The sequence below is a fragment of the Panthera onca genome, chromosome B2, assembly GCF_046562875.1.
Source record: "Panthera onca isolate mPanOnc1 chromosome B2, mPanOnc1 haplotype 2, whole genome shotgun sequence".
NCBI classification, from domain to species: domain Eukaryota; kingdom Metazoa; phylum Chordata; class Mammalia; order Carnivora; family Felidae; genus Panthera; species Panthera onca.
Window position 1 is genome coordinate 141,978,811 of NC_138343.1, and position 14,603 is coordinate 141,993,413.

The 14,603-nt window shown below is 46.8% G+C and overlaps 1 protein-coding gene across 6 annotated transcripts in view; it reads left to right on the forward strand.

Moving 5' to 3' along the window:
* TULP4 (TUB like protein 4) overlaps positions 1-11,577 on the forward strand; it is a 242,909-nt gene extending 231,332 nt beyond the window's left edge. For all 6 annotated transcript variants that reach the window (XM_060617011.3, XM_060617012.3, XM_078447515.2 and 3 more), the window contains 3 exons: positions 305-448; positions 3,004-5,522; positions 7,276-11,577. In XM_060617011.3, coding sequence (XP_060472994.2) covers positions 305-448; positions 3,004-5,522; positions 7,276-7,392 — 2,780 coding nt within the window. In that variant the 3' untranslated portion in view covers positions 7,393-11,577. The remainder of the gene's footprint in view (positions 1-304; positions 449-3,003; positions 5,523-7,275) is intronic.
* The last annotated feature ends 3,026 nt before the right edge of the window (positions 11,578-14,603 follow it).

A 14,603-nucleotide genomic window follows, 5' to 3' on the forward strand; every position in this document is an offset into this window, starting at 1 on the left:
GAAAAGCATTTAAGTCTTAGACACGTGTTTGACATTTGAAATGTGTGATTCTGTAGAAAACCACTTGGCAAAGTGACTGGGGTAGGCTGAGAATCTGTTGTTACAGAATCCAGACCATGGCTGGGGTGGCCAGTGGTGTGCAGAAGGGAAGTGAAGGGCTGCCATCAGACTCTCCCGGGCCCACGCAGATCTGTCTTCTGATGGCAGGGACAGCACAGCGCCATTTCTCTTCCTGTGGCTCTGTCGGCACCTTGGCCGTCCTCCTGCATGTCTCTGTTAACAGCGCTCTCCTCCTCCCCACCAGTAATCTATAAAACCAGCCTCCTGCATCTCCAGCCACGGCAGATGACCATCTATCTCCCAGAGGTTCGGAAGATTTCCATGGACTATGTTAATTTACCTGTCTTCAACCCAAATGTTTTCAGTGAAGATGAAGATGATTTACCAGGTGTGTTCTTAGTGGGTCGTGACGGGGACAGAGTGGTAAGTTGTGGACGATTACAGCATGCCAGTCTGTGCCTTGCTTTGGCAAAGGGTGACTTCCTCCATTGTTGGGTGTGGTGGCATATCACAGGAGAAGGGCATACTGTTGCTGGTTTGGGGAGGAGGGTAGCTACGAGCAAGGCCTCATATCCACAGAGCATTCTGCCTTCTTGTTTTATTATCTTCACAGTAATCCTTAGTCTTATGCCCAGGTAGAGAAGTTTATAGGACTGATCAGAACTCAGTAAAATCAGAACTGAAACCAGGTCTCATAGGCTGTGGTGCCCACAGAACCTGGTTTCTCAAACCCGCCCCATCTCCGGGACAGAAAACCTTTACGTTCAGACATCTCTCTCCCAGTGTGCAACTCACATCTCAGTGTACAGAAGCCTAGTCTGAGTTAAAGGTAAAATCTGGTACAAGCTTTTAAAGTCCCAGTTTAAAAATTTTCAGATGTTGATGGCATCTTAAATTAAGTATTTTCTCGTGTGTGTGTGGGGGGGGGGGGGGGAGGGATTCTATTTTGATTAATAGAGTAGAACAATTTCTAAGTCGTCAATTATTTCTATGTATTCTCAGAAACGTCTACCCATAATTTTATAAATATGAAGACTCCTCTCCTTAGAACCAAGCAAGTTTTTGAAAGTCTCTGGTTTCTGAGCCAGAGGAATCCTACATGGACCACTGACTTCTCCTGTGTTTGGTGGTTCTGGAACAGAAGGGGCTATGGTCCTCGCCATGGGACAGGGAAGGACCTGCATTCCAGCTTCAGCATTCCTCAAGAAGAACTTGAGGGAGTCGTTTACCTCCTTCATGGGTTTTTACATGTAAAGTTATTTGTACGGTACTTTCTGACAGTAGCTGTCTTTGGTCCTCTGATGATATACCTCTCCTCATAAGCAGAGCAGATATTCTAGACTATCAAAGTCATAATGGGCAAGGTTTTGCAACCACATAAACCTGCAGTTTGGTGAAGCCTCACACACTTGAGCTTTACAGCCCTTTCCGCAATCTCAGAATCTTGTATTTAGAAGTATCTTTTACACTTTCCCCTTAACACCCTCCCTGTGCTCCCAGAGTGTGACTAATACAGCTCTCCCTAAATGCTCAGCCCTTGCTGCTGCTGTTAGTGCCTGTGCTGCGCAGTCAGAGGAGGGAGCGTTTTGTCTCTGTGCTTGCCTTTAATGCTGGTGACAGACTCTTCTCTTTAGCCTGGAAGACACCTGCCTTCAGTTCTCCATGCAGATGAGAGGCCATCTGGAGGAGAGATCTGAACAGGAATAATAGAAAACTTGAGACAGGACCCAGATTCATGCAGCCAGGAGATAGTTACATCTCACTAGAGGGCCCCAGGGAAGGGATGGGGGAAGTAGGGAAGTCTGGGACAGGCTCAAAAGGTGGGCTTAACTTTTGATGAAACTAGCTGCCTTCATTCCATAGTTCTGGTAAAAGGCCAGTCAGCCTTTACAATTACCTAGTTAAATCTTATTTCCTGCTCGTATACTAGTTGCTACATAGCACTTAAAGGCCCAGATGAGCAAACTTGCCAGGGGTCAATGGCATTTTAAACAGGGCAGTATAAAACAGTGGCTCTGAGCACCTGCGTGTGGTCTATCACTGCTCAAATTCATGCTTCATTAAATTCCCTATGTGTACATATATAGGATAGATTTACAGGGTTTTACAGAGTGTGGCTATACCTTACATACTGTCGGAAATGCTAGAAAGCAGATAAATTAGGAAATTATCCTTCCCTAATAACACAGATTTGCTAGAGGATTCTTTTCATTGGTATCTTTACTACATCTTACATGGTTCTATTTACAGAAACTTAATTTATGTGCAAATTTCAGATACACATTTGCTGCATGACCGTTCCCGTACTAACCAGTCCATAACTGTGGCTAAACGTACTCCAGAGCCTAGGCCTTATGAGTGCTCAGTGGAGTATCCTACCGTCACTCCCTCCTTGCATAAGAGAGTGGTCCGTTTTATGAATATGAGTAGAAAGTATCTTTAAACAGTTAAGTATTTAAAAATAAAGTAGGGCTTCCAGGGAGGCCCAGTTGGTTGAGCATCCAACTCTTGACCTCAGCTCAGGTCTTGATCTCAGGGTCGTGAGTTTGAGCCCTGCACTGGGCTCCACATTGGTCATGGAGCCTACTAATCAATAAATTTAAAAAAAAATTAAGTATTTGCCATGGTACCATTTAGGCACATGGTACCAAATTCAGAAGGTTCAGAAGCATATTCATTGAAAAGCTTTGACAGTGCCCTTAACCAGTGGACAACAAAGGCTACCCTGCAGAACTTACCCGCTTGCCTGTGCCCTTCCAGAAACCTTGGAGAAACTTTGTATAACTTGTGTGAAAGATCTGGCTTTCCCCAAGCAAACACATCTCCGCCTGAAGCAGTTGCATTTTGTATGCAAAAGGACTGGATGAGTTCAGATGTATTACTTATTCTGACCCAGTTTCATGGCAGTTTTGTAAGCAGTGCGTGTTTCTTTTTTCCTCCCAGTGACGGGAGCATCGGGTGTGCCTGAGAACAACCCTCCATGTACCGTGAACATCCCCATCGCTCCCATCCACAGCTCGGCGCAAGCTATGTCCCCCACACAGAGCATAGGATTGGTGCAGTCCCTGCTGGCCAATCAGAATGTGCAGCTGGACGTCCTGACCAATCAGACCACGGCAGTGGGGACGTCTGAGCATGGAAGTGATAGTGCCACCCAGTACCCAGTCTCCAACCGCTATTCCAACCCCGGACAGGTGATCTTCGGAGGTGTGGAGATGGGCCGCATCATCCCCAACCCCGCTCAGCTGTCCCTGCCACCGCCAGCTCCAGGGGCGATCCAGCTCTCGGTGTTGGACCACGGAGACCGAGACCATGACCACCTGCAGAAGTCCGCCAAGGCCCTGCGGCCAGTGCCGCAGCTGGCCGCCGAGGGGGACGCAGTGGTGTTCAGTGCCCCGCAGGAGGTCCAGGTGGCGAAGATGAACCCCCCACCCCCCTACCCGGGAACCATCCCCGCCGCCCCCACCACAGCAGCGCCCCCGCCCCCGCTGCCGCCCCCGCAGCCTCCGGTGGACACGTGCCTGAAGAAGGGCGACTTCTCGCTGTACCCCACGGCGGCACATTACCAGACGCCCCTGGGCTATGAGAGGATCACCACCTTTGACAGCAGCGGCAACGTGGAGGAGGTGTGCCGGCCTCGGACGCGGATGCTCTGCTCCCAGAACACCTACACCCTCCCCGGCCCGGGCAGCTCAGCCACCCTGCGGCTCACCGCCACTGAGAAAAAGGTCCCCCAGCCTTGCACCAGTGCCACCCTGAACCGCCTGACCGTCCCACGCTACTCCATCCCGACGGGAGATCCACCCCCGTACCCCGAAATCGCCGGCCCGCTAGTCCCGGGTCGGAGCGCGGCGCAGAGGCCCGACAGTCTCATCCACGCCACGCTGCGCAGGAACAACCGCGAGGTGGCGCTCAAGGCGGCGCAGCTGGCCGAGCCCCCGCGGGTCCCCCCGCAGCACCCGCCCAAGCCCAAGGGTGCGGCGCAGTTCCCGGCGCGGCCCCCGCCGGCCCTGTACACCTGCAGTCAGTGCAGCGGCGGGGCCGTGGCGGGGCGGCCCGAGCCTGGCGCCGGGGGTGCTGGAGGTGTGCAGCCCGGCTCGGGCCTGGCCCACGCCGCCAGCACCTCACCCCTGACCTCCCAGTCGTCCTACAGCCTCCTGAGCCCGCCAGACGGCGCCCGCGACCGCGCCGACTACGTGAACTCGGCCTTCACGGAGGACGAGGCGCTGGCCCAGCACTGTCCGGTCGAGAAGCCCCTGAGGCACCCCACGCTGACTGAAGCTGCTGTGGCCGTCAAACGGCCACCCCCTTACCAGTGGGACCCTGTGCTGGGGGAAGACATTTGGGTTCCTCAGGAAAGGACAGCACAGACTGCAGTGCCCAACCCCCTGAAACTGCCTCCTCTGATAGTAGGTCAGAGCCAGCATCTGGACGTGTCCCGAGTGCCCTTCGTCTCCCCGAAGTCTCCCGCCAGCCCTACTGCCACTTTCCAAACAGGCTATGGGATGGGAATGCCGTATCCAGGGAGCTATAACACGCCCCCTTTGCCGGGAGTGCAGACCCCCTGCTCCCCGAAAGATGTCCTGTCCCCGACACAGTTTGCACCCCAGGAGTCCACAGTGGCTCTCCAGCCAGCCTACCCGCCCAGCCTCTCCTACTGCACCTTGCCCCCCATGTATCCGGGAAGCAGCACCTGCTCGAGTTTACAGCTGCCACCTATCGCCTTGCACCCCTGGAATTCCTACAGCCCTTGCCCGCCCGTGCAAAACCCCCAGGGCACTCTGCCCCCCAAGGCACACTTGGTGGTGGAGAAGCCCCTCGTGTCCCCACCGCCCACCGACCTCCAAAGCCACTTGGGTACAGAGGTGATGGTAGAGACCACAGACAACTTCCAAGAAGTCCTTTCCCTGACAGAAAGCCCGGTCCCCCAGCGGTCGGAGAAGTTCGGGAAGAAAAACCGGAAGCGCCTGGACAGCCGAGCAGAGGAAGGAAATGTTCAGGCCATCACAGAGGGCAAAGTGAAGAAGGAGGCAAGGACTTTGAGTGACTTTAATTCTCTGATCTCCAGCCCTCGCCTGGGGAGAGAGAAGAAGAAAGTGAAGAGTCAGAAAGACCAACTGAAGTCGAAGAAGTTGAATAAGACGAATGAATTCCAGGACAGCTCAGAGAGCGAGCCCGAGCTGTTCATCAGTGGTGATGAGCTGATGAACCAGAGCCAGGGCAGCAAGAAGGGCTGGAAGAGCAAGAGGAGCCTGCGGACGGCCAGCGAGCTGGAGGAGTTCAAGTGCCGGAAAGCCAGCGAGAAGGAGGATGGCCGGCTGGGCAGCCAGGGCTTTGTGTACGTCATGGCCAACAAGCAGCCTCTGTGGAACGAAGCCACCCAAGTGTACCAGCTGGACTTTGGGGGGCGCGTGACCCAGGAGTCAGCAAAGAACTTCCAAATCGAGCTAGAGGGGCGGCAGGTAAGAAAGCATGTCCCAGGGCATGGCCCAGATCCCTGCTTTTTGGTCTTGACTGGTCTCTGTGGGTTTTTAAAAACCTGCTAAAGGATAGCAGTGCTTTGGCCTTCCAGGAGCCAAATGGGAAATAATGGAAAACAACTGATCCCTCTGAAGCCAAGTGGCCAAGTCTCCGTGACCCATGAGAAAAACTAGCAGGCCGCTGCCCAGCCCCCTGCCCGCTCCCCAAACCTGCTCTGCCAGAGATACTTTCTTTCTTCCAACTTTGGCTTTTTTCTGGTATTTGACACTGTGTTTGCAAAGAACGTGTTCCCATTTCTATTTATTGATTTTTCAGTTTTTCACATCGTGTATTGACCTCTTCCTGAGGAATATGAGGGTTTATTTTCTTCACCCCCACTGCCATATGTACAGACACGTGAACTTCCCCCTTAGTTCAATCAGCAGTCTTTGGTTATCTCATTATGCCAATATGTGTGGTTTATAGCTGAGCCATGTATTATGGCTTAACTATATTTCCTTTTTTATTACATAGGGATTTTTTCCTAGACCAAATAATTACCCAGTGTTTGTTTATTTCTGTGTATTTATAGTACATCATTCCCTGATTCGGTGGTGGAATGTAAATCTCTTCTCACTACAGTTAAACACATCAGGTGGTTTTTCAGTTCCTCTGCTCCAGCCTGAAATGGTGGCTCTAACTCTGCTGCATAGCTGTTGTTCTGGAACTGCACTTCCTCACCATCCTGGGAGTTCCCTTCACCTCTCATACTTAAATCTCATTTTCATTAATTCACTCGAATATTTATTGAGCCACCTGCTGTGTACCTGGCAATCCTCTGAGCTGGGAGTCAGCAAACTGTGGCCCACAGACCAACTGGACCTGCTGCCTCTTTTTATAAATAAAGTTCCATTGGAACACAGCCATGCCCACCCACTTAAGTATTGTCTAAGGCTGCTTTTGTCCTACGACAAAGCTTTTGTCCTACGGCAAAGACCCTGTGACCTACGAGGCCTGAAGTATTTATCATCAGCCCTTTACAGAGAGTTTGCCAACGTTGCTCTAAGTGCTGAAACCAGAGCAATGAGGAAAATAGAGAAAATCCCCGTCCTCACATGGAGTTTACCAAAATGGAAGAAAGACCGTAAACAAATGTACTTAAATATTTATATAAGTATTTATATTTATATAATATTTATACATAATTTATGTGTGATATATAATATAATCCTTATAAATACAATATTTATGTAAATATCTGTACATGTATATGAAAAGCTACATAGTCACAGTGTGTGATCACAGTAAGTACTAAAATGACAAAGGAAAGCGAGCTCGAGAGACAGAGCATTGCGGGAAGGCGGTGGACTATGTTTGCCCCTCTCTGACCCGTGACATTTGATAATTACAATTGATGTTTCTCTCAACCTTCTGTTAGCCTGTAGATTCTTCTTCATACTTTTTCTTTCCCCTGTTTCCTTGGTGAGGAAGCCACTTCATTTGACCAGTGAGCTTTCCAGGCTCTGAATTTTTGCTTCATTATCTTCCCATTGTGTGTTTACCAGGTTCCCCCTTTGTTTCCGACAAACCCATAGTTAGCTCAGGAAGTTTGATCAGAGTCCCTCTCTGGGGGGGACTATCTCCTGGGCTGCGCTGTCGTCTTCCCTCAGGAGCCACACAGGCGGTTGTGCTGTTTCCCACCTTGTTTTCCTTTAATGTCTTTGCTTCTCTGCCCACCTCCCTCCCTCCCCCCAGGTGATGCAGTTTGGAAGGATTGATGGCAATGCGTACATTCTGGACTTCCAGTACCCCTTCTCAGCTGTGCAGGCCTTTGCGGTTGCCCTGGCCAACGTGACTCAGCGCCTGAAATGAAGAGGCTGCTACGGGTGGGAAAGAGAGGCAGAGGAGCCTTTTCAGAGAGGTCTGATCGGCGATGCTCGAGGAGTCCCACGGGGCCCCGGGTGCCTGGGGACCAGAAGACAAGAGCAAAACTGGAAGAATCTGTCAGGCCCAGGAGAGGGGACTGACCTCTAATTGTTGTTGTTTGTTTGGGCTTTTATAATCCTTTGTTGTTTTTCTTTCTCCTTTCTTTTTAAACAAGAAGAGAATACGGAAGAGTGGTATCTGGAAGCAAAGCGTGCGAGGCACCTGGTGTTCTTTTCGGAAACATAGTTGCCGTGGTAATGTCCTACTGTGTCTGCTTCTGTCACCTGCCAGGACAAGGGGCCCTTCGGAAGGAAGGTAGACTGCCTTCCCGCCTGCTGTTCTTTTAGACTAGGGAGTGTGCATTATTTTTGTTCTCCACAACACCTACCTTTATTACTCCTCCTTATTGTAACCACTAGTGTGAAAACAAAAGACTTTTAAAAAGAACAACCCCGAATCCTGAAGGTACAGGTTCTCTTACGGGGCCATTCAGTTCACACATACAATGTTACTCCCCCAGAAGTGACTTGATTAATGAAGGGTGTTATGGCAAATGCACTGTGTTTGACTAATAGCAGTAGCCTTTGTCCAGCGGTGCTCTTACCAGCTCTGAATCCAATTCGCTCACGATGATGTAGGAGGAAGGGACGGCAGGTGAGGAAGGAGCTTCTGCGCATGGACACCTGGGTGGTTTACACGGTGGGACTTGAAGCAGTACGAGGGCTGTGCTCCTCTCTGCACGATGTTTACGTTGAAGACTCTGCTAGTCGTGTAACGTGTCAGAATTCCGTGGGTTCTGTAACAATCATACAGTGTGCTTGCCTTCGGGAGAAGGTAAAAGACAAAATGGAAAGATCTGGCACGTGGTGGGGAAGCAACTTTGTCACCTAGTGCACTGGTAAGTCACTAGATACCCACTTACTGAAAAACAACCTTCATCCCCTCCCCCATTTTATTGTTTAATCTGGAAAATGTGGCAGACAGCCTTCTCTTTCCCAGTAGATAAGTGTTCCACACTTTCTCATCTGAAAAATGCTGATGATACTCATTTGAAAGCACTCCTTTCCTCTTCTCGGCCACATTAAAGTTCACTTGACTAGAAATATTTTCTAATGGTTTAGAAATGTAACAAAATCTTAAGCAATCGACGGGGTATTGAAAGATGGAGGTATGGTCATCTCTTTGAAAAAAGTAACTAGGAGGGGGGAAAAAAGTTCTTTATTAACTGAATAGACTGTTTACTGAGGAGATAAACCACTGGGAACACATTATTAAAATTATAGTACTTAAGAGAGTTGGTTGATCTCACACACACACACACACACACACACCCTGGAATATCTTTTCCTGCCTCCTCCTCCTTAGGGGACACTTTGGGCAGCCTTCAGCCCTGATGATAACAAAGCCCAGTTCGTTGTTGTCAATCACTCGTACCTGTGATGTTGTTTAGGGCAGGAGCACAAGAGCTATGTACTGGCACAGGGCCCTCAATTTGGGTTTTGTTTGGAACAGACAAATGGAAGACACTACAGAAAAGTCTTTTGAAAATAATGTATTTTTACATTCCTTGTTTTGGTTTAAAAACTAGAAAAGAAACTGGCCCATTCCTTCCCCAGAGCAAGACGAAATCACTCACCATTTTCTCCAGACCTTGAAGGAGCACAGATGAGGACATCTCCCAGCCAACATCAGAGTTTTCCATCCTATATTTTAAAATATTGAGCCTGATTCTTGGTGGGTAAATTCTTGCAGAAAGAATTTAGCAACGTATTCAAAATTATATAATTCTTTTATAGGTGTTTCTGTAGCTTGGTAAGATGTTTCAGTGTTTATATTAGTTGTGCAATAATGGTTATGGCCTATTTCTAAAATAATTTAAATGCAGTTCCCCTGTTTTGTTGTCCAAGAGATAATTATTTATCTTGCTTTAATGGTGTTCTTAGGAATTATTTTGTGGCTATGTACTGGTGAGTTATGCTCATTTTATTTATTTAGAAAAGTAGTATGTTTGTAATGAGTTATTTGGTAGCAGTACATTTTGCTGCAAGAAATAAAGAGGATATGATAGAAGGGTTTTTTGCTGGACAATTTGTAACTTTTTCTAATTGGGAAAAAATTCCTATTCTTTAGAAGTAATTTTTTTTTCCATCCTGTGGTATTGATTATATACAGAGGAGTAGATTTCTTTAAGATGACATATCCTAAAATAATATTGTCCCTTCTTTTGAATGCTTTTAATTAAAAATAAAAGGTGCTATGAAATGAAAAGAGGAGACTAATTAGAAGAGTAGCAGAGGAAGGCATTATTGTCACTAAGTGTCCACTTTCCAGATTCTGATTGTTTTTTTGAGATACAAAGACCAAGAAAAGATATATTTCTGAACTTTTCTTACCAAAAGCAATTATAAGGGGAAGTCCTTGGAATAAAAATACAAAGATATTTGTGAAGAGGAAGTGAATATTTGTAGCAAATAATTGAACTTTCTAAATTCTTGACTCACTCCCCAAAAGGTCTCTTCTGCACATGGAGACACAGGCCTTGTCTTGCGGGTTTAGCATACCCAGGATTCGGCCCCTGAAGATGTAGCAGGGGTCTGGCTCTGTGCTCTGGCCCAGAGGAGGAACCCTGTCCTGCCAGCCACGCTTATGCAGACGTCTGCAGCGTAGGGAAAGTTAAGTCTTTCAGGTTAATGGTGATGGTTTCACTGATTGTAAAAATTGTTTTCATTCAGTCTCAATTTATTAAATACTACTAAAGTCAGTACTTTAAATGGAATTCTACCTACATACTTCGTGCTTATTAATATAGCAATTTATTAATATTAAGTTACCTCATTGAGTCTCTAAATTTAAAAACATTAGCCCAGGCAACTGTATGAAGAATCCATGCCTTTTCCAGGAAAGGAGTGTATTAAGAGACCTAAAAACGGATTTTAAATTTGTTCTGCCTCTAACCTTATCAAACCAAAGGCACAGATTTGGGTACAGTGTATCCACTGAATGTATATTCCAAGAAAAGTTGGTGCCAAGGAAGCAGGAAAATGTGAAGGCTCTAATGGCAGCAGAAGTCAGGATTTTACAGGTTGGTCTTTTCCCCCACGTTCATTGCTCCCTAGTTGAGTGTCCCATGAGGATGTGCAAAACAGCAGGCAGTCATCTTGACCCTGGGGTCAAGCCTGCTCTGCCACAGAGCTGGAGGGTGACCTTGGGCCTCCATTTGTCCATCTATAAAATGAAAGGAATGACCTGGACGAAATTCTAAAGTGTCCAGCTCTAACAGCCCGACGGTTCAAAATGTGACCGTGTCCTCATTCCACTTTACAAGCTTGGAAGGTGTGTTTCGAAATAACTCTTTTTACAGAGAAACATTTCTTTTCCGGCATCAATGAGCTATCTGGTGAATGTAAACCAGTGCATTTAAAATAATCTTTGGCAGGTTTACCTCTAGAAACAAATGCATTTGGAGTCATGTTCTTGTAAAATTGCACCAAAGCGCCAATTCTAAGTGAGACAGGATCCTCCCCATGAGTGTGCCCTGCTCAGTGGACACCCTTGTGAACAGCCCTAAAGTAAGTCACCATTTGCCCCCAAAAAGCCATAGTGTGGGTTGAAAAAAGAACAAAGGAGTATATGCCCGGGCTGGCTTGAGTTCTTGAGTGTGTTCAACCGTGTTACACTGTCTTCAAGTTGAAAAGGTTTTTTGGAAAGACCACATCGTGTCCCTGCGCGGGCCATCTATCCCTTGGCCAAGTTTAATTGTGAACAAAGTGAGACAAAGTGTGTCAAAAATGCTTGAGTTCCTGGGATTTTGTAACAACACACAGCTCTGATCTCACCATTTGTGTATTTCCTTAGTTCCGGCTGATAAAACTCTTGAAGGGTTGTGGCTTATTTTGTTTTCATTTCTTTGGCTTTGTGCAATTTTCTTGTAACTTGTACCGATATTTTCTGTTTACAAGTTCTTTTAAACGGGAGGGGTAGGGTTCTAAGATCTTGTTGTTGTAGATAAATTTTTTTTCGTGTTGTAGAAAAGCATGGGTTATGCGTTTGACTGAAAAAGGCACTGTATTATTTACCAAAGGGGTATTGTTTTTGCATTTGTTAATAAATGCATTATTTTGGTACTGTAAATTTGGACATAATTTCTGAGTTTATTACTACTGGCATTTTCTTTGTCCTTTTTTTTTTTTTAAACTGTAAGTGCACGATGCAGGTGCACAGGTCCCAGACCAAACCAGACCACCAGCATGTTCTTATCCAGACCTTGGGAATAGCGCGCTGCTCTGTGCGTCTCAGTCCCTCCAATGTTGGTTTGTTTTTCAATTTCAGCATCCTGCTTTGTCTTACTTTCCAGGCAAGATTTGTTGAGATTCCCACTTGCATTTTAATGAGCTCACCCTTATTTGCCTTTCTTCTTATGTATTTGTGTATTAGATTGTGTGGGAGGTATTCTAGAAGGCATTAATGGTTTGCATTCAAAATGACGTGGTTTGTCCAAATTATTTTCTGTCTTTATTACTGAGATGGATTAATCTCCTTATTTTTTTCTTGATGATTTGAAATTGTAAAAGTTGTCCAGCTATTGCTTAATAAAATTTTGCAGATCAAAAAAAAAAAAAAAATTACTTGTGTGCAGAATCAGGTGTGGGTCTTGAGTCCTCGGAGAAGAAATCACAGCTATCCATTGATGTGACCCACCAGCCCCACCAGCCAGTTGTTTCTTCAGTCCCTGGGTTACTGCCAGCTTTAAGTGGACACCATGGGGTCCTTATCATTGTTGCTGTTTTTGAGAGGTCAGAGGCTGTGCTATCTTCTTTTTTTTTTTAATGTTTATTTAATTTGAGAGACAGCACGAGTGGGGGAGGAGCCGAGAGAGAGAGGGGGGGGGGGGATCCTAAGCAGGCTCCGCACTGTCAGCACAGAGCCCAACACAGGGCTCAAACTCACAAACCGTGAGATCATGACCTGAGCCAGATCAAGAGTCTGATGCTTAACCAACTGAGCTGCCCAGGCACCCCGCTGTGCTGTCTTCTTGAAGAGTTTGTTTTTCTTGTTTATTAAAGAGGACCCAATTCAGAATGCATCTGTCGTAGCATAACAAGATCAGAGATGTTACACTGACACTTTGTTATTTTGTAGGAAACGATAAAACCAGGTTTTGAGCAATTCCCCTCTCAGTTCTGCTATAACTGCTATTGTTTTAATTCCTGATGAGTTTTACTGCACCTCCCTACTCTGCTCTGAAGCTCCCTCTGATCTCTCTGAGTGAGGCGGGGACTCGGGGGGGTCATAGGATGCTGTTCACGTGCACATTTAGAGAGCTACCCTTTTGTTTTTTTCAGAAATAAAAATAGATGTGATCACTCAGGCTTTAGGAGACCACCAAAACCCACTACCTAACATTCCAATCACGCATTAAATATAAAAATAATCGTAGGACTATAAACCTGTGCTTGAAATAGCAGTAGTCACACAAGGCTAAATGACCTGAATTATGTCTAAGAATCAAAATATTTTATTGTGAAAGTTTGTGGGCTTCAAGTTAATATTCATTCTAGCTTCATTACTTAAACTAGGTAGCAAGGAGGCCTGGTTGAAAACAAACTCCCTCTTTCCCTCCCCTCAGAAAAACAAGGGACCAAACCCTGGACAGCGAGGCCGTGTCTGGATCTGCGCTAAGGACCCATGCATAGGATTGCCTTCACCACCAGCCCCATGTCAACTTTGGGGCCACTTGGTGGGAATCAGTGTCTCTAGAAGTGATTTATTTCTAAAGCCCTGGTAAGAAAATTTAGCAAATCCCTGCAGCTTATTTTGGAAAGGAGCATTCTTCTGTGTTTATCCTTGCATTCAATATTCTTTTCCTGGCCTCGATAAAAGCATAGGGGATCAGTTTAGCTCTCATACCCTAGCCCCAAAAACTCATTGCAGGGGAGAAATGACTGCCTCACGGAGACTGCATCCCACTGTACCAAGAATGCACAGCTAAATCTCCAAATTCCATTATAAAGTGGATATCTTTTGCCTTCCTGTCAGAAGAAAATTGAAGCACTGAAAGGTTGAAATCACTTCTGGATTCCATGGACAAAAACCAATTATGAAATAGAATCCAAGATTTCTGGGTCACATTAATGAATAGACCTAGTTTATTCCCAGCTTCTACACTGGTGTTTTGTGGTGATTTGCCTGCAATGAGCAAAGAGCTACTTACACCTAGTCTTCTGCAAAAAGAGGAGACACCGGTGGGCCGCCCTCACCCATCAGGCGGTGAGACTGACCTCCCAACAGCTGAGGGTGAGTGCTCATTTTCGAGCTGTCAGTCAGTTGCACACGCATCTCACAGGCTTGATCACTCACCCGGGCGTCACAAAGGAGCAGGTCTGTGTGGGTTCATTCCTCTACATATCATAGAAACATTCTGCTCAATGCACTAAAGGATATGAAGCCGCCATCCACGCAAAGAACAGGGTTGTTTCTTAAATCTGCTGCAAGGTCCTGTTGAGTTGACAGCTGCGAACAAGAGCAGGTGCTTCAGCGCAGAAGCAGGACTCCAGAAGGAAGATGGATGTCAGGTGTGAAAAATACTTTTACCTCATCCCTCCCGTTTCCTTTCTCTGGATCCCCTGCCTTCATGTCCCTTCCCTCTACAGGGAGTGGCTTCTCTGCTTTAGGTGACGTCAAAGCCACCCCTCTCGACAGGTCTCTCCAGTGGGGATGGGAGCCATCAGTGCAGTTTCCAGACTTGTTCCTAGTTCATTGAATTTATTAGACTTCAGCCACCTCTCAGGACAGTGTCAAACACTTGGCGAAGAAAGCACTTTTTGCTGTACGAAATACAGGCTTTTCCCCCAAAGTGATGTAATCAGCAATTCTGATGTCCCATTTGCCATTTAGCTTCTGCTCTCTTCTGGACACTTTCTGAACAGTGCTTATGCAGCATTTTCTATGCGTGCATGACCTGTCACTCCCTCACCCCCAAACTAGATGGGGGGAGCTTGGATGATAAAGGCTGGCCCCATAGCAGTATCTCAAACTCCTAATTAGGTTGCCTTCTCAGTCATGCCAGCCACTTTCCACCACCTTCAACCACGAGGGTGTGGAGAGAACCCCCTACTTTCTCTCCCTACTTTTCTCCAAAATAGAAGCTGGCCAGTCCT